Raw genomic sequence first — 27,892 nt, 5'->3', positions numbered from 1 at the left:
GAGACCCCTGAACAACAAATAAGATCTTGAAAAAAAAAAATCCTGCAATGTTGACACTGCAGATTTAGTTCATTCATTTTTATACAAAAAAATAGTAATTACAAGATTCTGAGAAAGTTTTGTTGAGTAAATAAGGAATAAGAAACAAATATTGTAGTATACAGATAATTAAGTTTATTATTAATATGCTAAACAGTGTTTTAAAAAAAAAAGGCAAAAATTATATAGATCCGTTCACATTCACCTCATCCCACAAGAAGTACAGTTCCTATTGCTGTGGAATGGCAAACTATTATGATTTCTTTAAAGAATCTAAACCAAACCCAAAACCTAGCCCTCTTCCCCACTTTTTTTAGATTCACTGGTGAAATTCCTCTCTCTACTTGCAAGCTTCGGAAGATAATTAACTAGCTGCTGCTTATACACCTACAAAATGATGGCACTCTGCAATCTGAACATCACCCTGGTGTTTTTTCCTTTTTTATTTAGAATTCATGCTCAATTTTGCATCGTCTGATTGAAGATGAGGGGGTGGTGAGGAACGTGTGGGAGAAAGACACAGCAAGCTGCTGCACACACCATCCCATCCTGCATTTGGAAGTGAACAATTCAGCCTGGAGGGAGCCCACTTCAATAGCGATGTGCCGAAGTGAGCATCCAGGGACTTCAAGTCCTCAAATAGATTTTTTTTTTTTTGCCTTTAACAAAAAGATTTTAGACAAATCGACCCGAAGACACAACAGAGTAGAAAGACTTGCATCCAAGTTTATTAACTCATTTACAGTAAGATTTTTTTCTGGTTTGTTTTGTTGAAACAATGACTTCTGGAAAATATGTGAGTGGGAGAAGAAATCATTAGAATGTGCTACTTGACTAAAACAATGAAAATGCAAACCCAGTATAACGTCCTGGAACTGCTTTCTGGTTTTGTTTTTAACATGCCTTGGACATTCTCTTGGTAGCACTAAAATGAATGACTTAAAAATCAGCCCCAAATTTCCAAAAATATTAAGATTTTAAATGACATTTTCCCCATATATACCCTAATCTGTTTATTTCAGTTTTAAATATCTTACCTATTTACAGAAGTATTTCTCTCAATTTTTTTTCAACAGCTCAGCTAAAATACATTTCTGCTCAAAGTTTCCACATTTCCAGCCAGAGAAAGGGTAACTGAGACAAATTGTGCATGGCTAATAGGAAGGAAAATAACATTGGAAACTTTGCATGCACGAAGAACGGAAGGAGGAGAACGAGGCCAGCTGGACAACACCTCTTGATCTCTAATTTCTCTTCTCTGAGGAGGTTCACAGTTCTCAGTAAACCACTGAGTCTCCCTGACGTAGGCACCTGGAGTTGTGTTGAAGGGAAAGGCTCAGCCAACTTCTCACTAAAGGTTATGAGAGCCCTACGAAAGGGCATTACACAAGGAAAGTGAAAGGTGTGGGGTGAGAGGAAATACCAGGTCCACAGCTGTCAATCTGATACTTTCTCCTGATGGTATCCTGCAATGGAAGACAGAGATGCATCACTTTTCACTGATGCACACAGCTCAGGCAGGCCTGCAGTGATGTACCAGGGCACCCACCTGGGGAGCAGGAGGGCAGTCAGTGCCAGATCTCATGGTGCTCACCTTCTCTGGGTGCTCTTTGCTTGGACTTTCTTGACAAATCATTAGTGATCGCCTGCCAAGGAACAAGTGCTGCTTCCCTAATACTTAATCTTCTTTGAATACTTATTCTTCTCCCTAATGCTTATATCTTCTCCAGATTCACTTGTTCATTGTTATAAACCATCACACAGAACTGCTGTAATGACTAGATTTTCCAGTGCAGAAAAACCAGAGGCAAGGCTGGGCTTGGTGCTCCTCAACCTCTCCCAGGTTTTCTCTCTTGCCAATCCCTCCTATGCCAAGGATCACATCAGCACATCAGCAAGACCTTCCTGCTCCCCTCTACTGTCACCAGATTCACCCGGTGCTGACATTTAAGGTTTTGAGTGGTAGAACAACGTGGGCATCCACTAAATGTACATATCTGGTATTCCCCACGTGAACTGCAATAGGTCAAAGGCTTCTGATGCCCCCGACTTGGGGAAGACTTCGGGTTGTGCACAAAGCACAGACAGCATTTCTCTCCCTCTCTTTGTGGTTCTCAAAAATAGAGGCAAATAGTTTGCTCCATGTTGAAAAAGGTGAGGGTGGACACAGGAGAACAAAGGCAGGATAAAAGTACGGAAGAAAACCATGAAGTACAATGCAAAGCCAATAAACAGTGTCTATGCTGTAGAAATGATGCACTGAAATGATTTTCTTCTCCTTTTGCTTTCCCCTTCCTGAGAAGATATGTTCATTCTTTGAGGACTCTACTTAGGAGAAATCACAGCAAGTAGGAAAATACTAAACACATGATTTCCCATGTCTCTTCTCTTGTAAATAAATGTTGGACAATATTTTATTGGTGACTAAGTTTAATTAAAATATATACTCATACAGCAGATGGCCTGATGCTTTCATATCTTTGGCAGTCTTTCTGTCCAGCTTCTCATTCTCTGTAGTAGTTACAATTCATAATTACAATCCAAACAACCTCAGGTTAATCCTGAGGCAGGATTAACCAATTTTTTTATAGGCAGTCAGGTATTTGGCTTTCAGCTTTATAATTCAGAATAAATTTTAAGGATAAAACACTTTAAAAAAAAATCAAACCAAAACAAAACCCCAAAGCCACCCCACCCCGAAAGCCAGCAACACCCCCCATTCATGTTATGCTTATGGTTTGGGTATTCAAATATCTTAGCTCTCATTTGTTTTATCCCATTTAGTAATTACTTCCAATTGTATTAAACTGTGACAGCTTTATTTTTAAAAACTTCCAGAAATTAAGTTTTACTCAAATTGAATACTCGGCAAGTATTCATTAACAATTCAAGCCAGAATTTGGTAACCAAATTTGACCTTAATTACCAATTATCAACTGGATAAAATTCAAACATTCACACTCCTAGTAGATAATTCTGAATATCTTGGTGGCTGCAATTTCATTACCTTACATGCTAAACAAAAGATTTGGAAATTGTTACTCCAAATTTAGCACAAAGGCAGGGACAAACCCAATGTGCTCATTAAAAAACCCTTATAAACTGGGATTGAAATATGGAAAAAAAAATACCATTTTTAAATTATTACCAGGATATAGTTCTGAGCATGCAAATAGTTTAAGTTCCTGGCTTAATTCACAGTTTAACTACAGTCTATCATATGACACCTTAGGATTCACCTCCTCATAGGACAGCAAGAGCAATGCAACCCAACCAGTAAAATTGGCAGCCTAAATTGTGGACTATGGAAGAGCATTTGTACCTGGAATGCTGTGTTATGACAAGCATGCTAAGGCAAAAAGCCATGATCAAAGCAGTGAAATACAGAAAGAAATAAACAGGTCAAATGCTTGTAACTGTTTAAACTACTCATACATTCAATTTATGACCTGTTGGTGTGCGGCACTGAGGAACTGACCCTGCAGGTCTCGATGATTCTCTGAAAATAACCACATAGTGCACAAGGTTCATTCCTGGGCACTTTGCTGATTTATTTTTTTAATTCTTTGTGGGAGGGGGCAGTGTTTGCAGATAAAATACTGCATTGCTTCAGGAAAAATATAGCCAATAATAGTACAACTATTTCAGAAACAGAAAAAGTTCAAAGAGCAATACAAATACTTAGGAGCCTGCTGGTGATTCTGTACGAGAAGAATCTAAAAGATTACAGCAGTTTAATTTACAGAGAGGTGGAAAATATTTGACCTAATACAGTATATTAAATAATAAATATTATAGGGAAGGTCAAACTGAGCGCTGCTGGAAAAAAAGACCAAACTGAAACCTCGTAATTCTTACTTCTAATATCAAGATGTAGGTCTTAAGAGCTGAACTTGTCACTGCTTTTGTTTTACCGATTTATCTCAGCTCTCATTTCCTCCCTGATTTCGGGCAGATATTTAAAATGTATCTGTTTGAGATTTAGCTTTCCCACTGCAAATGAATTCATTGATCAATTCCATTAGAAAACATTTCAGAGAAATCCTTTTAAGCACATTGAGATATTAGTTCTTGGACTTCTGGCATGAAATAACTGAGGCTGTGTACCGGGGAATCTCAACACTCACATTATTAAGAAGAACACACCCCAGTATGGACAAACAGATGTTCTTGATGAAGATCAAATGTGATTTTCAGAACACCACCCAGCTACTAATTGCACTGCGTGAAAGGTTAAAAAAACCCACAAAACGCCATGGTCCACAGCCAGTTCTTGCAAAATTTGCCCACTGAACCACTTGTTATTCTCCCCCTGAAACACTTTGCAAGGGCCACTTCGAGACAGGATACTGATGAATCACTCTGGGTTTGTTTTAAAGAAATGAGGAAAGAGTTAAAAATAATTCTGGTTGCTTTAGAAACTAACATCCTTTGTTTTGGTTGAGATGAAATACCATTACATGCATGCAATACCCTTTAAACTTGCCCCTATTCCAACAATAACTAAAGCTATTCTAAGAAACTACCACCCAAAAGGAGATCAACACAGATTTACAGTAAGTTTGCTGTTGCAAAGTTGGAGTATACTTGCGATATTACAAAAAATGTTCGGCCAAGCCTAGCTGGGAATGCCTGACTGTAACCACCAAAACATGACAGTAACTCACTGCCCACTGACTCCAGCAAAAACACAGCAATCAAAATAGCAATATTTCCTATTCATTCTATTTTCAGCAGCAACTTGAAGCTAACCGTATTTTCAGCAAATATAATACTCAACCCAAATCATTAAGAAGACATTTCTAATACAACAACATTAAAGTACTGCTAAAACTTTATGATGAGGCTAAAACTGCGTGATTTTATCATGCATTTTAGCTTTACTGTGGCATTTCATTCAAATTGCAACCTTTTAGGCTGCTGAACTCAGATTCTCTTGTTTGCTGATACTGACACTTCAGTCCTAGTCATAAGCATACCTGACCACTGACTCTTTGATATTTCTTTTAAACATCACAGACTTTTAAACTTGCAAGCTGTTTGCTTTGAAGTTGGCACCACTCCATCTAAAACCATCTTAATTGTTAGAATCCAAGCATGGGAAGGGATTTTTGTTTTGCAGTATTTTAGCTTCCATAAACCCGTTCCCAAGCCCACCCATGCCTAGCCATCTACCGCACTCTACCCGCTACCTGCCCCAAGTCCTGACAGCTGCCCATGGCCTGTAAGTACTCAAACTTCCTGTTTTGACATCTGTCCCTGCCCAGATGAACCTCAAAGGACCACTCTGAACCAACCCAGCAGTAACTTTTAAAGCAATACATTGGAATATACTGATGTTCCAGTAATAGCCACCTATATACAGTATATGATGCTAACACGTGACAATATGTGTGACCTGACTTGCAACTCTCTTGATCTGAGTCTATCTTAACATTTTGGAGATTGTTCTGACTCAAACTAAAATTAAAAACATTGATAGGCAAAACGAAGCTCAATAGTTTGCAAACTAAACTGCCATCTCTCCCTCTACATATGCGTATGAATGTACACATTTTTAAGGATGCATAATTAACTGTAAGAAAATAGTTCCCAGAAACCAGAAAGCTAAAGTATTTATATCAAAAGCTGAATCTTTCTCACTCTATCTGCACAAATAAACCCACTGAAGTTGCCAGCTTTGTCAAAGTGAGCAAGATTAGCTTCTAAACATAAATCAATTTAAGCAGTCAGAAACCTACAAGGAGTACTGAAGTTGCTTTCAAATTCCTTGCTGATTTTTACAAATTGAAAGTCGTTGACTTAGTCTGTGGAAACAAAGTTAATATTTTCTAATGCCAGACAACATTTCTATCACATGCAACAAAGCTTCTGTTAGAGCCATTTAAAATCAAAATAAAAGTATGGTATTTCCAGATAGTACAAGGGTGGTTTGGGGAGAGTTGGGGGGGGTGGTGGGGTGTGTGAAAGGGGGTACTGATCTTACAGCTGCAATATTGTTTAAAATTCCAGGTATCCACACTGGTCAGACAGCTCTGGGTTGTTTTGGTTTTTTCCTTGTTTTTTTGTTTTTTTCAAATTTTGCTATGTATTTATAACCATAAAAACCAGTAAAGTGACTTGACTTGCAAGAGGCACTACAATCAGGCAGATCTAAGATAAAAATAAAACTCATTATCTATAAGGTTGCTCTCAAAAGTCAACTAACACAGTGGCATCATAAGAAATTAATTCATCAGTATATTTTTGACAAGCACACTGTTTTCCTCTGAAAGGTCATTTTTCTAAATTAAGCAGAGTATTAAATATCTTTGCTGTTCTGCTGCACATCCCAAACAACTCATGAAATGTTTTCACAGTAAACTCAAATTACATTTGAAATAAATATATGAAATAAAGTTTCATATTCATTTAAATTTGACATTTGTACTGTAAGCAATGTAAGTAAACAGTAAGGCCCATTCATGCATTTCATAAACTACGTTAACTGAAAATGTGCATACTTATTAAATGCAGTATAGCTTAGTTTTGCCCAGAAAGCATCCCTTAAAGGCATACTGATAAGCATGAAAGGTAGATCTGGACAGCATCGTCCACTGTTTAGGACTTGCATGGGTCATTCTTACTGAACTGGGAAACCCAGACCAATGTCCCACACACTGTGCTCTGCTTGCTGTGTGCCACCTCTACATCCCTCCACATGTTTCCCCTCTCTCATCAAACAGCATTGGGATGGAAGCCACCAGAGCTGCTGCCCAGGACTTTGCCCAGAGAAGTTGGCTGCCCCCTCCCTGGCAGTGTTCAAGGCCAGGCTCGACGGGGCTTTGAGCAACCTGGTCTAGTGGAAGGTGTCCCTGCCCATGGCAGGGGGGTTGGAACTAGATGATCTTTGAGGTCCCTTCCAACTCAAACCATTCTGACTCCCATCCTGTCTCCAGAAGGAGCTTACCTGGACTCTTTCAACTGGCAGTGGCGAAGCCTTGTGATGAACTACGGAAAATACCCACCTCTTCCCTTCCACGTCAGAAAAGGAAATTTCTACCACAACACCGACAAGAAAAAGCAGCTCCACAGGATAAAAACCGGGATTCCTCTGGTGCCAAACAGACATGCCAAAGACAACTTCTCTTTGTGAACAAATACAGTGCAAAGGATAAAGCTTCTCCCCTTTTGCACCTACTGGAGTTCTTCTGCGACGAGTGGATTTTCTGCAGCGCCTCTCTTCCTGGCAGGCTAGGGTTACAGGAGTGTCTTCACTTATGTAACTTCATTTCTTGAGTACACAATTACCCAACACACCCAAGGCACTCCAAGGCGCGCTTTTTTTTTTTTTTTTTTTGAAGAAAAATTAGTTTCTTTCCAGCTGGAACCTTTTTTTTTTTTTCAAACTTAGGTCTGCAAGCAAAGCCACAGAAACACTCTGAATGTGGTGCACCGAGACCCTCAGTATGCCAATAAAGTAGACGTTAATTTCTTGGCAGCACATCTCCCTCTCTATGTACAGGAACGTAGGCTGAGCTCCAGACTTGCAAGAGACCTTGACATTCACAAGAACCTCCTCCATTTTCACCTGTGCACCTTTTTCCTCCTACGGTGGGTCATCAAGTATCTGCTGAACATTCCTCCCAAAGCCACAGAAGACAGCTACCTACGTCAGCAAGTCCCACCACCAGAAACAAATGCCCTTTCTGCCATTTCACAGCAAGTAATATTTGACTGTATTCTTCCTAAATGAAACACTTTAACTCATTTTACAAGAGAAAGACAGTGGCAAAGAGCAGGATACAAACAATTAAGGGAGTATTTGCCCATGAAAAGGCAATGGAACATTGTGTGGGGAGATACCTGCAGTCAAGGCACACTCAGCTGCAGTAAGATCTAGAAAATTGAACTCTGCATTTGAATAGCCATCAGTGAAGTCAAATAGAGATCACAAGAGCCTTATTATAAGGATTTGTACTTGCCACAGTTTCCTTAAAATACCTTCTCCCTCCTGAACAAGTCTTCAGTAAAGGCCATTCAAAAACCGTGGAAACCTTCCCTTTGGGCACACATTCAGGAAAAGACACAGCACGAATGTGCTGTGAAGGTACCAGTCACATCCATCATCAGTAGATCTGTGCCAGGCAGAGTGTGACAGAGATCTTTGATCACTTGTAAGTAGAAATGGGCCTTTTTATCTGGCAACTCGAGTAGTTAAAAGCATGAAGGAATCCCAGTCACCCTGATGCTGACATAGGATTATAATCACACAGGTCTGAAGGTGACGTGGGGAAACCACTGGTTTCCCCTGGTGTTCCTATGACAGTCTGCTAGTGAAGGATCAGGACCCTGTCCACCGAGCAGTGTGACAGACACATATAAAAAGGGGGGAAAAGAGCTAGGAAGTTTAACTTAAATATACTATTAAAAAATACTGATTCTATGTCACAAGCATTACAGATTTCCAAAATCTGTACCCCTGCCCAAGGTCCTAAACATTCTGACAAAGTCATTGTGGCAGTTGAGGTATCGTTCATTCTTTCACCCAAAACACCATTTTTAATCATATTATCCAAAAGCAAAATAGTGGAACTTCACAACCATATTGTGTTTGGAGGTACTGTAAAATTTCCCCGCTTCATTGCCATGTTACACCTCGTTACAGCTGACAGGTCTGGTACAATAGTGTCACATTAGGAGAAAGGAAGATGCAATACATAACCGACCCGCAGCCTGCTCTTCGCCACGCTCCCTCAGCCACCTGGGGCCTTGCAAGGGTGAGTAAGGAAAGCTCTCAAGGTGGCCCTTTGAGGAGGTGATACTCCGGCAGTTGCCCATCACCACCAGGGCTGATGCAGAGACAGGGGCAGACAGGAGCATTCCCACATCTGGCCCCCTGTCCACTGCGGGAAGGGGCGGAAAGGCTTTTCCAGACCTCCCAAGACACTGAAGGAGCAGTGAAACCATCAGGTTGAAGGGATGTTGACAAATATTTGTCCTTGTCATTATTTCAAGTGGAAGAAAATGGTTAAGTTGTCTGAGGGAAATTAAACCTTTTAATAGGAACAAGAACAAATACGAAGTTGTCAGGATGTAAAAATGCAACCTCCACAAAACTGTTCATGTTTTGATCTATGCAACCAAAAAAGATACATTAAAAATAACCATGCTACACTTCACTTGAATGCTGTTGATGTAAGATCTATGGGAGAGACAATAAAAAGTAAATAACCAATCAGACTGTTGTTACACTGTTGATTGCTGAAGATATGCAGTGGGAAATGATACCTCTCATCTCATACTATTCAACAAGACTTAGGCAAAGCAAACGAAAATTTTGTTTGTAATACATCATTTCTAGTAGATTTGAGATGGCCGGCCACATTAATTTACAAATTTTTGCTTTATAAATTTATCACATCTAATTTCTATTTAAGAAGTAAAACTTGAAATCAAACAATGTAACAGTAAAGCTTCCTTAAGGCATAATGCCAAAGAAAACGAGAAGGCTGCAGTAAACCACACCAGTAAATGCACTTTGGGAATACCTTGTACAGTCCGGTAAGACTCTCTGTGCTGTATTATCAAAGGGGCTTTAAGCATTATACTGCAAATCCTGTGTAACAAGAAGTGGATGAAGCATATCAAACCACATACTGTCCTTTAAAATTCCCCACATAAAAACTAGGTTTTAAGAAATGAGGTTGTTAGTACTGGAGAGTAAAATGCATTATATGGTGCATTATTCTCACAATTATCCCCAAAACAAGTAACGCATATCCACAAAATCTGAGCAAAATAAATTGAAACACATCACGGTTAGGAAATGTACTGTTAAGGTACATGGAGCCTTATTAACACCAGAGACAATACTGAGACTCTCATTAAGATATTCCAGTGTTCTGAAACCCTAAATTAAATTTTATTTAATGATCTATTGGCCATTTCTCCCATTCTAATATTACCAAAGGGCACAGCTAGCATTGTTTGGCTCTACTAGTTGATTAATTTTCTATAGCTTAAAATGTCCTGCGTTGGACTGATGCCTAGCTTCCCCGGGAAAATTGTTCATTACCAAAATCTAAGGCACCTGTGGAACGGATGAGTTTCAGCAAGTTTTACAAAATCTTTTCTAGCACGGTCAGATTCATCTTTTCTCAGAAAAAAAAAAAAAAATATTCAAAGTTTTGTTTCAAATTTTTTATTAATTTACACTAAGAAAAGCCATGCAGACTTTGAAAAGTCAAATTCCAAACAAAGTATTAAAAATTTATAATGATGAAACTCTGATTTAATACACTCTTTCATTCCAGAAAAATTACAGATATCTGACATGTTCTGAGTTTTCTGATATTAAATACAAGTTATAAAGGAAAACAAAGGCACACTTCTAAAAATAATGTCAACAATGACCTATGAATCTAATTTCAATGAGCTTTAATTGCAGATGGTTGAGTAGAATACAAATCTACTCTGAAGATCATCTGACATACCCACAAGGAATGGCTTGGCATACACTTACTAAGTATGGATTTAATATCTATTGTTCACTCAAATCTATGAACAAATTTACTACCATTCAGAGGACTCATTCTGAAAATACTCCTGTTTAGGTAATTTCAATCGGGGTATGTTTTGCTTTTTGCACAAACAACATTGTATCCATTGTAAAGCTACAAATTTGATGATGGATCTCAAAATGCTGATCTTTTTCTTTGCTATATATACACCTATCCCTTACAATGGTATGCAGGCACACACAGATGAATCTCTCTCTGTTGCATGGAAGAAATTACATGAAGCTGAAGTGCCTTCCCCAACCCCATGCTCCAAACTCTGGTGAGCATTTGACTCCCCCACCCATATGCTACCCAACAGAGGACATGGGATGAAGAGCCCAACCTCTGAATTTAAACACCTCCAGAGCAGTGGAAAGCCTAAATATAAAAAAGTGGTTAACCCAGAAAACCCCATGCTTCTTCACCAAAATTCAGACCATGCTTAGGCTGACTATAAAGCTCCTAAGGATTTTTAAAAGAACCAGAATTTCATCTTACAGTTTTATTAGGAAACCAAAACTTCCTGGCACAACCCCACAACACCCACCTATCTGTGGGAACTCCCTTGTTATGACTTCCATTCCCCTGTGGCAAGCGACTCTGCAAACCAGCCAAATCTCACACAAAGGTTTGCTTCTTCGTCGCTCCTCTGGAATCCCAGGGCGTAGATGAAAGTGAGGACTGGCTGCCTTGGAAAGCATCCAGGCACAGAGCAATAAAAAAAAGCAGGTAGGAAGATGCCTACCAGCAGCACAAAATTCCCTCTTCTGTGATGAGCGGGAAAAGGGAAGGGAATGCTTGTTTTCAACCACATGGCTCAGTGATAGGAAGGCAGAAGAGAATATGTGGGACGATGCTGGAGAGGTGCAGGTGAAACTCCACAGGGAATTACTTACACAGGGTGGGGAAAGTCGGGTCTCAGGGTTAAGGAACTTTTTGTGGGATATACCAGTTCGGTACCGGCACCCACCACAACCTTCCTGCGTGCCTTAGCTATAGTCCACAAAACAACGTTTCCTTGGTCCAAGGATTTATTGGAACGATAATTTATATTCCTAAGGAACACAGTTGCTGTACACATTAAGTCTTACAGAGATATTTAGATGGTTTATTGCCAGCTACTTACACAGAACATACTCTTGAATTAACCCCTTAGATGCCCTCCTGAGCATATCTTCTCATTTACTGGTGCCTTTTCCAATGGCGCACAAAAATTTAAAGGCAGCTTGATTTGTTGCTATTTCATCATATATTACTACTGCATCCAAGGTGGGGACACAAACTCCTCCTGTCCTTACACACTCTGACAGGTTATACTAAATAGTCAGACCAACGACTTAAAAAGCAGCTAATGAGTCAAAGCCTCAACCACAGTTCTCTTAAATCAGCCTGGTTTTCAGCAAGGGACTTTCTGGAAATCAGACCCTGCTAAATTGTCTCAGACAGGGCTCACACAAAGCTAGATGCCTAAAACCCTTCAGCAAAACCACACGTGACTTCTGTATGCATCTCCTAAATACAGTGTAAATTAACTATTGTACGGACAATGCAAAATTAGGCTAGTTAGAAAACAGCCTCTTCTTCCAACTTGTATCAATTAATGCCAAAGTCAAAAATTTTCATAATGTAGTTGAGAATTTTCAAAGGCACTACGATGTCGGTGATGGGTTTTGACTAACTTTCCCACAGAAGCTGATGGCAAAACTCCTGCCAATTAAAACAGTGTTCATCTAACTCAACCTTCAAGTGCTCCTGACAATCACACTCATAACTCCTAGGTGAGGTAACAACCCATTTCAATCTTTTGGAAATGATCTTTAAAGATAAAACTTAATAAGTAATAAAAACCTGCTACTTATCTTGCAATGGCAGTAAAGACGCATAATAAAGCACGGATGTTCAACCAGAATAAAATCTTACTGTGCTCAGCACGAACTGGTTTGTGACCGAACACTTTATAACATACAAAGCCCAAACAGTAAAGACTGAAACAGTATGGTACATCCATAAAGTGTCTCAAATGGACACTTAGACCACACCAAAAAACCCAGATGTGTTACTTTAAAACCAGCTCAGCCTCCCACCTGACATTTCCTCTCTGGTTGGGCTAGCAGAATGATATTCATTAAGATCCAAAAGCCTTATCCCTGCTTCTCAATCTCTCTGTACTATCCACTTTCTAGATGAAAGACAACTTGCAAAGGTTTAGGATCACTTTTGGTAAAATATGCTACAAGAACTTATATCGTTGGATTTAATATCACGAAAATATTTCCAAATATATTAATGAGAAGATTTGTGCTTGGGTTTTTTGGAGCCTCTCTCGAAATAAATTCCATGGTTGAGTTATAGGCGCCTCCTCAATGTCTTTTCACAGTACAAGCCAGGACTGGATGAACCAATATTAATAGCTGATCCTTCAGTATGTACTGTATCCTGTCATCTATCATCTCCAGGGCCATCAGCACTGCTGGGATTTATAATCAAATCATGGTACATAACTGACAAATGAGCAAAAATTCTTCTTAATTTAAAATCTCATTAATTCCATTATAATTATATTGACTGTAGTAAAGGTCTGCCATTTTTAAACAGTGCACAAACACTTAATTCCCTGCGACAAGTATACGCATACCGAAATAAAGATACAGAGCTAAGCTGACACTGGTTCCATGTCAGGGAAGTGAAAATATCTGAAAGGCATATCTGCACGACATCGATTAAGACTACTCATAAATCCAGCGAGCTTCAGAAAGGCTCCAGAAGCGAAGCAGACGACAGGGCATGTCTCACTTCCTTCAGGGAGGAAGCATTTACTGAAACCCTACACTGTCAAAGGTAGCTGCCAAAACAGCAGCAATTAATGCTTTTGGCTGCATATGCCTAGCCTATTCAAAATAATTTTAAGGTCAAGCTTCATCCATCTTCATTTGTTTTTAATTTTGCCAAGGTAACTGTGATTAACTTATCAGGTTTCAGGCTGAACTACTCTGGGGTCAGGGGAGACAGGAGGGAAAGAAAGGTTAATGCAAAGTCATGTGTTTGCCTTTACAAGCCTAAATAAATAACTGCTGGTGATGCAGAACAAGACTGCATTTTAAAATAAACAAGAGTCAAATCCCTGTAGCTGAAACAACCAAAATGTAAGTTACTTTATCTCTTGGAAAGTAGTTGTCAATATTAATAAACATCAGACATATGCAAAAGACAGCTGAATTACACACCAAAAAAAACCCCATCGCTGTACTCTTTACTTATAGAAATGCAGCAGAAGCAATATTTCCAGTTCCCGAAAAGAACAGCTGTAAGCTAGTCCGGGGGCAACCGAGGACGGCTGAACGCAAGCAGAGTTCTCGTAGCCAAACACTTCTACTTCTCTGAGCAAACAACAGCTGCTCATATCCAAAGAAGACAGCACCAGGTCTGCAGGCTCCTTCAACAGGTACCAGGCCTGCTGGGCTCAATAAACACTCCAACAACAAAAGCATCTAGCAAATTCCTGATGGGAAGTTTCAAAACCAGAAGCCACCAGAAATGGCTGCAGGCGTATCTGCCACCCTCCAGCAACAGGCAGGCACCCAGCCGCTCAGAAACCATTTGTCAGCTCCTTCCTGCACCACCTGGGGTGTGCTGAACCACTGCATAACCCTGCTGCAATAAATCCCACCTGCTGGCTCCCTGTGCTACCCCTGTGCTTGCACAGTTGGCTATGGCTCTATTATTCAGCTTTATGTGTTGCCAGCTCCGACTTCTACGTTTTTAGAACATCTGTGCGCACACGCACAGGTAGCAGGTACGATTTGCTAATTAAAGCAACGATGCTCTTCTCAAATGTCTTCATACAGTAAATAGTTGGCTCCTGGAAAACTGGTTTGGTTGTGATTTTGTTGGGCTCCCCCCTTCCCCCAGTACAACTTGGAAATAAAGATCTTGTCACCACTGTAAAACCCAATGATAAAGCTACACTACAGCCCAAGGTTAGGCTTTGCCTATTTATATAACAGTGTCCTTACTTTAATGCTTTAAAGTTCTTGCAGTCCATTTCTGTCTTTTTCAGACAAATAATATTTGCAAAAGCAAAATGTCTTTGTTCAGGTAGACGAAACAGAGCCTTTTTCCCTGTAATAGCCTGGAAGCTAATAACTATTTTAGAGCAATTCCAGTACAATGAAATGCTGTTATTGGCTGTTTATGTAACAGTGAATTAACCCCTACCGATACCTTTCAGGAATTCATAACCACGGTGCACAAAATGTACTTTGCAAGAGCTTGTTAATTTGGTAAGTGCAAAAGCCGTCTCGATTCAGAAGACTGTCTTTCAAAGCAAACGTGCTTAACCTGCAGTTTCAGTCATGGAAGAAATTACTCAATTAATTGCAGACAACAAAAACAACAGGGTTATAACTAATGTACAGTAAATGCTCTGTGGGTGTAATGCAAGCTCATTTCCCAGTAGCGTACTCTCTTACATCCTAACACATTTCTTAGCCCACTGCTGCAAAACAGTTTAAGAATGTTAAATTTACTTACGATTTTTTTCCACACACACATTTGTTTTCTGGCAACGATTATTATTATTAACGCAGGTAGGGTTTGTTCTCTTAAGAAATATGTTTACAACATAGTATCTTGCAGCACAGTATTTTTCATACTTTCTTCTAGGCAATACATCATCTTTTCCAAACTTAAAACCAAACATCAGAATTTATAAAGTTTTTGTCTGCACTAATGATACCCTTGCAGCGACAAAGGAAGTGACCACAGTGACAGGACTCAATAAATTTTCACCTGCTTCTAGGAATTCGAGCAAAGAGTAGCAAAGAGTTCAAAAGCACAAAAAGACCCCATCAGTGGCCACTGCTTCCATTCTGACACTAAGCAAGAGATGGAGTAAAACACTAATAATTGAAGATAACGGAAAGAAAACTTACCAAAGCAGACACTGATGTCTTCCTCGTCATTCTTTCCATTCATGTTAAAGACATCTGTCAATGACTCGATCTAGACTAGATATCAGCATAGGGCTAATATTTAGACTTGCTGCTTGCTTACTGCTTACAGATTTTCAGGATAGGCTTATATGCACAGTTTACGATTAAAACGGTAACAACTAACTGCAATAAAATATGCAGATGAAAATTAAAAGAATCCCCTTCTAGTACATGACAGTCGGTTCTCAGCAGACGCTAGAAATACTGATAAACACGTATGCCTCCCCTTTCCTTTGGAATCAGCCCCATACTCAAACCAACCCCCCCCTAATGTCTTGCTATATTTTTCTCAACGTAGCCCCCATGCAAGTGCATCTAATCCTCTTACCCTGAGAGCTGCCACCACCACCCCCACACCCCTCCCAGCTTTATTTTATTTAAAATGATGCCTGCAACAATTGGGGGCTGCTGGCTCGCTCCCGTTACCCGGCGGGTCCCCCCCCGGGACACCTGGGACGACCCCGCCACATCACGTTAGGCGCAGCGGAGTGCCGGGTTAAGACGTAATCTCTCTCCCCGGCTTACGGATCCCAGGAATCCTCCCCCGCCATCTCGCCATGGCAACGGCAGCTACGGGGAAGACGGTCCCCGCCTCTTACGCAAGAGGAGCGCGCCCAGCCCTGCCAAAAGGCCGACGGCCCCCGCGGATCCCCCCGCCGGCCGCGCATCGCCAGCCGCGCAAGGCAAGGCCAGCCGCGCAACGCCATCCCCACAGCGCGATCCGCGCACCGCCCCGGCGGGCCCCGCAGCGCGGCCCTCGCTCCCCCTTACCCTGGCAAGAGTTTGAAGAAGACTGCGGGTTAGGTTCTGTGGGGTTTTTTTGTGTTTTGTGAGGGGTTTTTGTGGTGTGTTTTTTTGGTTTTTTTTTGTTTTGTTTTGTTTTTTTTTTTTCGTGTGTGCATTGGGGTTTTCTGAGGTTTTGTTTTGGGCATATTTTGGTTTGGTTTTTCGTTTGTTTTTTTGTTTTTTTTAATCCCCCCTCCCCCCCCCCCTTTTTTTTTTTTTTTGCATTTCCCACTGCCAACCAACACCCAACGTTGGCTGTTAAACAGATTTAACCCACTCCAATCCCCTCTCCCACCATGGAAAACTGACTACGGCAAAGCCGTTCAACCACATGCAACTCCCATTTCTACTGCTGGTTACTGGGTGCAGCAGAAAATGGTTGTGTGCTTTCACTTCTTCAAATTAATAACCCCGGGAAGGCAGATGAAAGGCAAGGTGTGGACTTTGATCGTGCAATCGGATCCATGCGGGCAGGCCCCCCAGCCCATGTGGAGCACCACCGAAGGTCAGCCTAGGCTGATCAGATTGCACCAAGAGAGCTGTAGAAAGCAAGCCAAACGGAGGTGGAAAAATCTATACACCCAGATATCTGCCAAGAGATGCAGGAAAAGTTTGCCTCTGGTGCTGGGATTTATGATAAAGGTAAATGAAGCCATAATAGAACACTTGCTGAGATACTTAGGTCTTCCTTCAGGAAAACACTTAAGCATGTGCTTAAACCCATTACTATTCAGGGCAGCCCATAAGCGTTTGCTGAAGGTTAAGCATAAGTTCTTACACAGGAGCCCTTAAGTACTGTGCTGATTAAGGTTTTTTTTTTTTCTTCTAAATCTGAGCCACTGTGAACCAACAAAATGAATTGCCCTCATTATGTATTAATATCATTTCTGTCTTCTTTCAAATTAAATCGGAGAATGCAAACAGAAAATGAGTTTTATTTTACATTAAGAGGATAAAACCCAACTTTACACTCTGTCGTGGGTGGTTTTTTTTTCTTTAAGATCAACAGGCTGCAGAAAACCATGCATCCCTATGAACGAGCACCCTTCACGAGGAAGAAAGTGAGCACACAGAAAAGTGATTGCCCTGCTACTCCTAAACTCTGCAATTCCCTTGATGCAGTGTTACAAGCCAGAAAGGATCACACAGAGCAATGCATACATACATATGCTTTATTCAGTGATCTCTGTGGAAGCAAACCTTAAAACACTGTAGATGGTGAACATATTTCAGCTATTAAAGGTCATGGATAAGACAGCTATTTATCAGTTCAAGTAAGGTCACTGTTACATCCCCAGGCAGAAGGTTTTGCCTACTGCACAAATGACACTGCCTGCCCTTAATGCCCAGAGAAACTTTTGACAAGCTAAGCATATGTAACAAGCCACAAAACTTACATACAAATGCTACAGTTCATGAATGTTCAACAGGGAAGTATCATGTCTGCAACTGCTTTAGTTTCTGTTTCCCAGCATACCGCCTCTCCTCAGAGCTCTCAGCTGGTGATTTCTTACAAAGAAATTGTATCCCCTGTTGGAGGAAGAAACCTCGCTAACTTGTGAATCGGCAGTTGTGGCTCTTTCTGAAAGCTTTTCTCCTTGCTGTCATTTAGGAATATTCTGCCCTACATACTAAACTATGGGTTCATTTACCTTCTTTATACACACAGAAAAATGGACGCTAGAATATGGTTTGTGCCAGTTTTAGACTTCTACTGGAGCTAAAATCAGGCTCTTGGTTGAGTTCTCTAACACAGAGTTCTGAAGGAAAACATTTTCATGTAACTCGTTTCCCTTTTGGGAAGAGAATCTTGGTAGAAGAGCTTGTGAGAGGCAGTCAGATCTATTCCATGTCTTGAGACAGATGGCAAAGTACCAGGGCAGAAGGTTATGTTAAGGCCAAGGTGTTTCCCATCCTTATTAGCCATATCCAAATACTATGGGCAGGGAGGAACATCTTTACTATATTCACCTCCAAGAAAGTTTACCTCTTCTCCTCACTTGCAGTAATTTCCCCTGCTAAATCCTGAGCTAAGACATCACCATCTTACTGCAAAACCTTGTTGTTATAAATGGGTAAGGACAAAGAAATAAAGAAGAATCTCAGATGTCTGCCCCTAAATGACCGATTTATCTTTCAGGAAATAAAGGTCTCACCATGCTCCTATACCTTGGCATGCAAGCTGGACAACAGAGATGAAGTTTGAAGCCCAAATGCCACAACTGTCCTCCTATGTCCCACTCAGCTCTTCAAACAGAAAAGCAAACCCAAGAGGTAGGTTAATGATCTTCATTTAAAAAAAAAAAAAAAAAAAACCAAACATTCATAAAAACAAATAAGAGAAGGCCATGACCATGCTGCAAAAAAATGAAAGTGCATTATTCAGCTGTCCATGGATAGGAAAATTACCTGTGAACTTTATAAAGCGCCTCCTGAGGTAAATGCTATAGGACTTCTGTTTAATCACAAGAACAATGCTGCAAAAAGGGGGAGACAATAGATGTTCAAAGTCTGTCCCATTGTTCTCACAGCTTAAATACCTATGGTCACTAAATCAACCCAAGTAACGTGAAGAAATGAATAAGTAAATAACTACAATCATCACTGTGCAGAGAAGCTTGAAACCAAAGAAAAAGAAAGATCAGTATGAATGATCCTAACTCTAAATTTTTAAAAACAAACCTAGAAGAAAATGTCTCCTTACATGAGATCATAGCAGGGCCCAAATGGCTTAAAGACAACTGCTCTCTCCTGTGAAGGCTCAAAATTGGATGCTCAAGTCAACTACCAGTGAGTTTTCCTGCAGAAGCGGGACCTTCAAGAGATTGTTTCTACTGCCACCCAATTTACAGCAATGACCTGGCAGCATGTGATTACCATGCGAGCTTCTCTCTCCTCCCCCAAAAAGGAGCACAAAATGAAGGATGCTAACTGTTTTCAGTCATTAGTGGCTGGAGATCACAGCACCTGTATTTCCCTACACTTCCTTCTTGGAGGAGTATTTTAAGTCTATTAAAAAATTAACTAGTAATGAAACAAAAATAGATTACAAACTGACGATCTCCATTTTCTAAAGTTGAAATCCCAATCTATTCCACTGGAGTGAAAGTCCAAGTGACGAAATAAACCTTGAACTGTGTCCTAGTGTTGCCCTACTCATCATTTTTGGAAACAAAAGAGCACCTCGTCCCAGACACTACAATTTAGCAACCTTATCTGTATACGTGTCCTGATGCCTGATGTCAAAAAGAGGGAGCAGAAAGCTTCAGCCAGCCAGTGTCCAAATGAGAGCGTTCACCGATCAATGTCACTGACCAGAATCGCACTTGTAATCGTAAGGGACGCCAGGGCAGTTACTGGCATACCACTGTGACCCAACTCCAGGCAGGCAGCCTCACTCCCAACCCAGTGGTCTCATGAACAGCAACCAGTCATCTAGATGCATGGGGGGTTGGAGAAAGAATAAAAAAGAGGAGTTATGTACCACCAACACATTCAGCAGAACTCAGCCTGCATCATCCTGTTAGCTCTCTCACCGGTCTCCAGGAGCAAATGAGCAGGAGAGATGACAGAGAAGAGCTTTCAACTGGAACTCACTGGCACAGGGCGGGGGGTTCATAAGGGCTACAGCCTTCTCACCTCCCAAATTCCCCTAAGGAAAAATGGGTACATTGTGCATGAGTACTGGTTCTCTCTCTAATCTCTGCCACTCCAACTATTCCTGAATGCTAAACTTCGTTTCAACTGAAAAAAACAAGGAAAACAAAATCAGTGTATTCCTGATTTATAACATACAGCTATCACAAGAGACAACACTGCAGACACAGGAAAAGACAACTATTTAACTAAGTATTTTTTCCATTTTTATCTAAGGTAATTCCAAATAATGAACAGGGGGAGAAGAGTTCACTATGCTATCTAGTGTTCATCCCAAGTCTGATTGCAAGATGTCAGAAAAAGGTAGCACTCCTTTGGAAACACTTTAAAAATGACTGAATAAAAGTTCCTACCTGGGTTTGAAATAAACTTAAATAGTCTTTCCAATAGTTTTGTCCTGTTACACTATGATTTAAACCAGGTATAATGCAATTTTGAATCATATTCAAACAAGGTACCTCAACCAATTTAAACTATATTTAGACTGCAGTAACTACTGAAGAAACCTAACAGAGGAACAACATGCTTGGAACATCTGTCGCAGTGATTGAAAGAAGTCTACGACAGGAATAGCAAACACTTATTTTCTTTTCTGAGATGCTGTCAATCTGCTGAAGCAAAGTATCAGTGAAATAGATTATTTCTAAGAGGTACCTCACTCTGGCCTGTCTTTTCCAAAACAAAGATGATTAAAATATCCCCTTGTTGCATAACCTTGTCTGCTTGCTTATTATTATCCGGTATTTCTGTGTCGGGGGAAAAAACTCTTTGTCAAAGCTAGTAAGCATGTTGCAGTGTTATATATAAAAAAAAAAAAAGTCATTTGCCTAAGTCTAAAAACCTCCACCTAATGAAATTCAAAATTTAACGTGTGTCAATTATTATTTACATTTAAATAATCAACTGTATGACTCAACAAAATCCCTAAGATACAGACCCCTAAGCAAGGCTGTCTGTCACACAGCATATTCTGCAGAGATGATCAGAGCCACAAGTATTTATGACACAACTTTCCAGCTGTCATGGAAGATGACAACAGAACGGCTGCTCACCCTACACTAATGCCAGTTCTCCAGGATGGATTTCTACGCTGCTTGCTCCTTAGGTGGTCCAAATCAAGGTTCTTTCCCACAAGTGGCCTGCCTGCCCATACCACACAGAGGGGCCTTCCACGTGAAGGTGAAGAAGGGAGAAGGCTCTGGGGCGGTGTTTGGGCTCCCTCCGAGCACAAAGTTAAAGGATACATCAACACGTAATGGCATGACTCATAGGATTCATTACAAGGTCTTGGTGTACCACTGTCATGGGTCCAACTGTGGGCACCCAGCAAACAGTACCTCTTTGCACTGTCACCAGGCTGAGGTTTCACCGCGTCGCCCAGTGGCAGCCGTACACATTGTTCTCCTGAACAAGGACCTGCTGGAGCCCTTAAGTCAGGCACGTAATATGTGATCAAGAGTGGCCTGTTACTCCAAACCACCCTGCCTGACTGACAGCATCAGCACACAGCTAAGGCACGCTCGTCTCTCTTGAGCTGTGGTGGAATAAGCCTTGAGGCTCAGCTAGAAGAAGATAGTCCGGTAGGCTGCCAACATGAGAGGATGCCTTTAATAAGCAACAACAGTATTGCATGACACGAGACAACGCAGCCCACGAAGGGCTGGAGGCAGCTGCGGTTGCACAGCATGGGTGTTTCCCTTGTGCTCGGTGCTAAACAGGGTTCAAGAGAGGTGACCATCACCATTATTGACGTCCTTGGCCCAGCCTCGGGCAGAGCTGCTCACCAGGTCACAGCACCGCCACGGGGCTGCTGGCTATGGCACCAGGGTTTTCAGCCAGGGCTGAGACCACCACTGGTTTTCTATCTGAAAAAACAAGATGTGAAATGGTTTAGGAAATGTTGTGATAGAAATTCAAATGGATACTTCAAAAAAGCAGCCAAGGAATTTCTGACCAGTGGATATGGATGTAAAAGCTTTTGGAGAAACTTTAGTATCAAATAGCTAAGACAGAACCAAGTATCAGCACTCAAGAAGGACTGAAATTACTGTGAGAAGGGAGTGAAATGCCAAAGCCTTGAAGTTCTGTGATGATTTTTTTTTTGTGGGGGGGGATATCAAACAAGGACAGGGATACTTACACATTCAACTAAATAGTTTTAAATCCTATTTCCTTTTCATATGTAAATATTCATGTTAACATATATTGTGCTAAAGAGATTCATAAGACATTTATGTATAAAATACAGACTTAAAAGCAGAATTTATCCCTCTGCATAATGTTTTCTTGTAGATACAGGGTTCTTTACTTCAAAAGGGACTGCTATACAAAGGAATCATTATTAACTTCCAACTTCTGCATCAAAAGTATTTAGTGAACCAATCCAAAAATGTTCACAATTCAGGCACGATTCGGAGCTCACGTTGGGTTCTTTTGAAAATGATCTGGGAAAAGATGGTGGCTGTGTAACTTGCCAGGGTGGCCCCAACACCCGCCTTATCGCACCCTGCTTCACCCACAGCTCAAACCCTACTGGACCTTTATTAAAACCTGTGGATACAGATCCCACCTTCCTGAGAGCAAAGACTTGATTTCCCCTCGTATCCACTGGTCCTTTTGGAGTGCTCTCCTTTGAGTTCTCCAGGGGCATGTCAGCTCTTTGCTCCTGCTCTTTTTACTCCTCCTTAAATTTCAACAAAGGGACTTCAGCAAAAGCTATCTATTTTAGACTGCTTGTAGAGACCTAGATCTACATTTCCAGAGTGATAAAAAGGTAGGACAGAATTTTCTCTGTAGGTAGCAGACAGGCAGAGCTCCTTTTTGACTAATTATTTTAATGCTGCTGTGGTTTTGTTGTATTATTAATTATGCAGTAGGGCGCCCACAGCTTTGTATAAGCATCTTTTTGAATTATTTAAAACAAAATAAAAGGAAAACAGCAGTTACTCAGCATTTCTGCAAACTGTGCAACTCAAATTTTACCACCAATCACAGCACATGCTAAACAACAAATAATGTAGTCATTGATGTGCAGGCCTTGAGAGATGAAGCACAGGTCAATTCTACAGCTCACTGTCACTTCATAGAAGCACACACGCTCAAGGATAGGAGCATCATAGGGTTACTGTGTACTACTTTGTGGATTCAGCTGGTTAGTTTCTTAAAAAAAACCCAACAAAACAAAACAAAAAAATAACCCAAAACCCCTAACCCAGACCACAGCGTAAATGGAATAAATATGTTAAAATAAATATGTTAAATTAAATAATGTATTTCTATTCTTATTTTGAAGTTTTAGTTTGAAAAAGTCCAAAGTGAAAGGCCAAAGGAGAAATAAGGCTCCCAGATTCCTGTATGATTTCAACCCAGTCCTTGGCCAACTCAGTAACAGTTGGGTCAGAATTTATAAATTAATACAGCCGGTATTTGACGACATGTTTTTTCAGCCACCACAGAGCTCCCTTCCCTCCTGCTCCCAAATCCATCCGAGCACCGAGTCCTTGCACAGCTCTGTGAAACCATCCCCTTTCACGCTGAGGATGGAAGCCGCGTGGGGCAGCAGGTTTTAAGAGAGTTCCCTTAAGGCTAATGAGGAAATGCTGAAACGAACCAGGGTACAGTCATAGCTGTGTGACTCTCCGAAAGAAAGTATTTAGAAACAGATTCATAAACAAGGGGATTGCGGCTGTCAGTAGGGGCTTAAGGCCCATAATCAGGGTCAGACAACACAACATGAACCACGGCATTCGACGCACTAGTCACTACACTTCTGTCCTTTCTCCAGCAACTTCTGCTGACTCAGGACTACAGATTGCTGACATCCTTCCCCGAGTGCTCACACACAGAGCACACTCCTTTACACGCACGCAAAATCAAGAATGTGAACATGGAAAGGAGTTTGAAACAAGTATATGTCAAAGAACTTTAAAAAAAAAAAAAAAGTTCCATGCTTTAACTACCTCTCTTTTTTTCAAATACTCACATTAAGTGCTACACTGAATAAAAGCAGCTGAACAAACAATCTTGGGATTACTGGAAAAAATACAGTGGTGAAATTTTGCAGGATTTTAGCCCACTACAAAGACCCACAGTTTTTTGTCCAATCTGGAAGACAAATTGTTTCAATGAGTGAGGATTTCCCCTCTTTTCAGACAGGAAAAACTCACTGTGCATGTGTGGCACATCCTACATAACCATCCTACATAACTGCATAGATGTCCACCCTGGACACTGCACAAGTAACCCTGCCATTTGAAATATGGGATAAAAAGACTACGGAAAAGCTTAAAGTACCACTTCTTCAAACTTACAAAATTACTGTTGTTACAAGAAATTACATACAAACAAAACCAACTGAATTTATGTAATGCTTTATATAGAAATCACTTAAACTGAAATTTTTTGCACAAAGAATATGAAAAGGTCACACAGAAAAGCAGCTTGGGCTGCAGAGTGACAGATTTCAGCATGCCCCAATGCAAGCAAGCAAATGTTAGCATTAATAACAATACTATTAATAACACTGTCTTGCATATACAAGAAAAACAGATTTATTTGGCTATCTCTAGCCTCAATCAGGTTATAACCTTGACACCCAAACTGAACTTCAGCACATTTATTGCCAAAATCCTTTCGGCATCAGATTTAGTAACGGTAGAAAAAATATTCCAAGTTTTGTCCTTTTTTTTTCCCCCAGTGAAATGTTTTTACAGTTTCTTTAGTCAAGCAGATTTCCTCTAAGACATTGTTTTCCCTTATTCTATTTCATTATCCCATCCTAGCCTCACCATCAGTTTTCAATCTTTTATCAACCGCCCAGCTTGCACTCTCGCAGCCAAGCAGGAGTTCTGTGGAAGAGAACTAGAGGTTACAGCACACAATAAGCTAGATATGCATCAACAATATCGCACCCTTGCAAAAAAAGCAAATGTTGTGCTGGAACAGACAGACAGCAACAGAGGTCTGTGAGGAAAGCCTTCTGCTGTACTCACCATTACTGGGATGCCAGCAGGAGCATTCTGGTCAAGTTTCACTGCTGCACTTCATGAAACGTGGACAAGTCGAAAGATATTCAGAGAAGAGTAGAAAAAGGACGGATTACATATCTAATCTAAACAAAAGGAAACTGAAGGGAAACATGGTAACAGTCTTCAGTTGTTCAGAAGGACGGTGCAAAGAGGAAAGGAACTTATTTTCAAATGAAAAGAAAGACTTTACCAAGACAGTAAGAAAAGCTTTCTGACAGAAAGAAAAGCACTTGAATAGAATATATGATATATATGTATACATATACATCATATATATATCTATCTCATGTATATTGTATCTTTTTAGTAGAATGAGAACATATATGTATAAAGATGCTAGTTGCTGTTGGAAATGACCAAGACTTTGCTAACCCTGGCTTAGGGTAAGTGGGTTAGATCATTTCTCAAGGACCCAGTTCAGCCATGTGATTCTGCATGCAGGCAAACCACCTCACCCTTTTCCCAGCATCAAGCGCCCACTGAGGCCTATGAGAGGAGCAGTCCCTTTACTTTAAAATACAGAAAGAAGAGGGGCTTTAGTCTTGCTGTCCCTGGTAATCCTGAGCAAAGGTCAGGTACAGCCTGCCCCTCAACAGTAAGTCTAAGGCAGAATGATAAAAGATGACATAGCCATGGAAGTACTGCAAGTCACCTGAACTGCACAAAACACCCAAAGTCCATACAATCAGCTACAGAGAAAATAAAAGCAGGGGTTTGCAGTCAGATGCTAAGAGGTCTACAAAAAAGAAAGGGCAAAAATCTGCTGGAACACCACCTTTCACTTCTATATACTGTACCAGCACATGATGCGTATTATTTGAGGACATCAGCTTCCCTGCAGCCTGCTTCTAAAAAAAATACATGGCTTTTCCCTATGTGTATCTTATTAGTAGTTTGGGGTAAAAACTATTTTACTTATTTACACCCTCCCTCAAGACCAGGGATGTCTCTCAGTTGATTATAAACACTGACGACCCATCAGCTGACCAAACAAACAAGTTGCATCTCCCACCTCACTGTGATTTAGCTACAGCTACAATCTAAAGAAGTAACTTTTTTTCCCTCTTCTCCTACAACTTTCTTATAAGTTTCTGGAATGTTTTTTTATCTGTTCTTTTCCTCTTTCTTCTTCTCCTCTTTCTTTCCTCCTTCCAACCTTTTCTGTTCTCTACTAGCTGCTCTTCTCCACTGCCGCTCCTAATTTCTCTACACCATACCACAGGGTAGAAGGCAGTGGAAGAAAAGCAGTGGGACAAGGACATTGAGCTACAGTAAAATGGGGACACTCCTGGTGCCCTCCTTCTCCAAACATTTAAAAGCAAAGGTTTCCAACCTTCACTGATCCATCAGCAATAACACTACAGACTAATACTGAAACACCGAGGGCAACATCAGATTTTGCTCTCATATCAAGGTTGACTAAATCAAGAAATATTTCATATACAGAGGGTGGAAAAAAGAAGAAAGCCCAAAGGACTGACTGAAGATGCAGAGAGGTTCACAATTTGGGCTAGTCTTGTGGGTAGCACAGAAGCACCCATGGAAAAGTTACAGTTACAGTCACCCTATAGCAAGGATGTGAAAAATTACTCTGATTTTTTATCCCCATCAACTTCAATCCTTGGGCTGGGGAAAAAAAAAAAGGGTAAATGAAAACACTTAACAAAGGCATTGCAATAATGTCTTAAAAATGAGGGGACAGAAACCACTCTGCCTCTATGGGACAAAGCACAGGTCAGAGAACAACACAGGTGTGGCTTCAAAAACGTTTTGTGTCCTCCTGTCTCTGGACTGCTGTGGGGGTTGGAGGGGCCCTGGCCTGACCTGGATGCCTGCAGCCCACCTGGCTTATGCTGACCATTGTGTATGAACTGCTGTGTCCTGAAGGCTGGAACCCCCTGACACACTCATCCTGACTTCCACCTCACAGCTTTGCAAGAGGAGCCCAGGGGCTGAAGCACGTTCTCCAAGCCAGGGAGATGAGAATGATCCCGTTAAAACCATTCTAGATTTTTTTGTGAAAATTGACAGGACTGCACTCATGGTGAAGATCTCAGACACCACACATAACGTGTTCCTTTGGCTTTTCCTTTTACCAGCAACACAGAAAGTGGCAGTGTTTTAAGAACTGAAGCTCTCTGAGAAAACAATTCAGGCAGAGCTGAACACCTCGGTAATTACATTACTAACACACGCTTCCCTTAGCAAAGCCTTGTCCACAGCACGTGCATAACTAAGTTTCAGCAACTTGTTTTGGAGTGACATCTCATGCAAAGCAACTGCTGAGTTTAACTATAGCAGCTGTTGACAATTTATCAGAACCATTACTGGGCAGACACTTAGTTTTCTGTTGTATAGCCAGAACCAAGGGTGCTTAATTGAAAAGTTTATTTCCTTTTGTTGTTCCATGGAGGTGTGTTAGGATTGTTGTAATACTGGGCTTTGTTTGATGGAAAGTTCCTATATGTGTATATATCCCACACACGCACATATGCTCCAAACTCTAAGGAAAATAAACAGAGAGTTAAGCCGTGGTCATACTTTTATTTATACCGGTCACAGCAATCCTCCTTTTCTCTGAATTAGCCAAAACCTTATGCAAGTGCACGGCAGATACGGCCTCTGGCTTCAAGAGACATACGTGAGAGGGTAACAACAGCTGGACTGAGCGAGGTTCTTATGGGCTAGCCACAGGGGATCTCATGCTGCACTCATTTGGAAAGTACCTAGCAGCCATGCCTCAACTCAGTTTGAAATGAGAAAGGCCACTTCTTCCTGGTTTGTATAAAGGTTATCTGAAAACCACAGAAAGTTCCCACAGCAGCTAACTAACAAATATGCTTAGGGGAAT

General features: G+C 40.8%; 1 protein-coding gene across 6 annotated transcripts in view; it reads right to left on the bottom strand.

Annotated features, from left to right (window-relative positions):
- The window catches only part of HIVEP1 (HIVEP zinc finger 1), a 129,640-nt gene that overhangs the window by 70,673 nt on the left and 31,075 nt on the right, over positions 1-27,892 (bottom strand). For 2 of the 6 annotated variants that reach the window (XR_012623729.1, XM_074828327.1), the window contains exon 1: positions 15,512-17,941. The exons of the other annotated variants lie outside the window; for them this stretch is intronic. Coding sequence is in view for 1 of the 2 variants with exons in the window: in XM_074828327.1 (XP_074684428.1) it covers positions 15,512-15,554 (43 nt within the window). In the remaining variant the exon portion in view is untranslated. Of the gene's footprint in view, positions 1-15,511; positions 17,942-27,892 lie in introns of those variants that run through there. 6 annotated transcript variants of the gene reach the window in all.

Source organism: Strix aluco, chromosome 1, assembly GCF_031877795.1.
Source record: "Strix aluco isolate bStrAlu1 chromosome 1, bStrAlu1.hap1, whole genome shotgun sequence".
Taxonomy (NCBI): Eukaryota; Metazoa; Chordata; class Aves; order Strigiformes; family Strigidae; genus Strix; species Strix aluco.
This window is presented reverse-complemented; position numbering and strand designations above follow the sequence as displayed.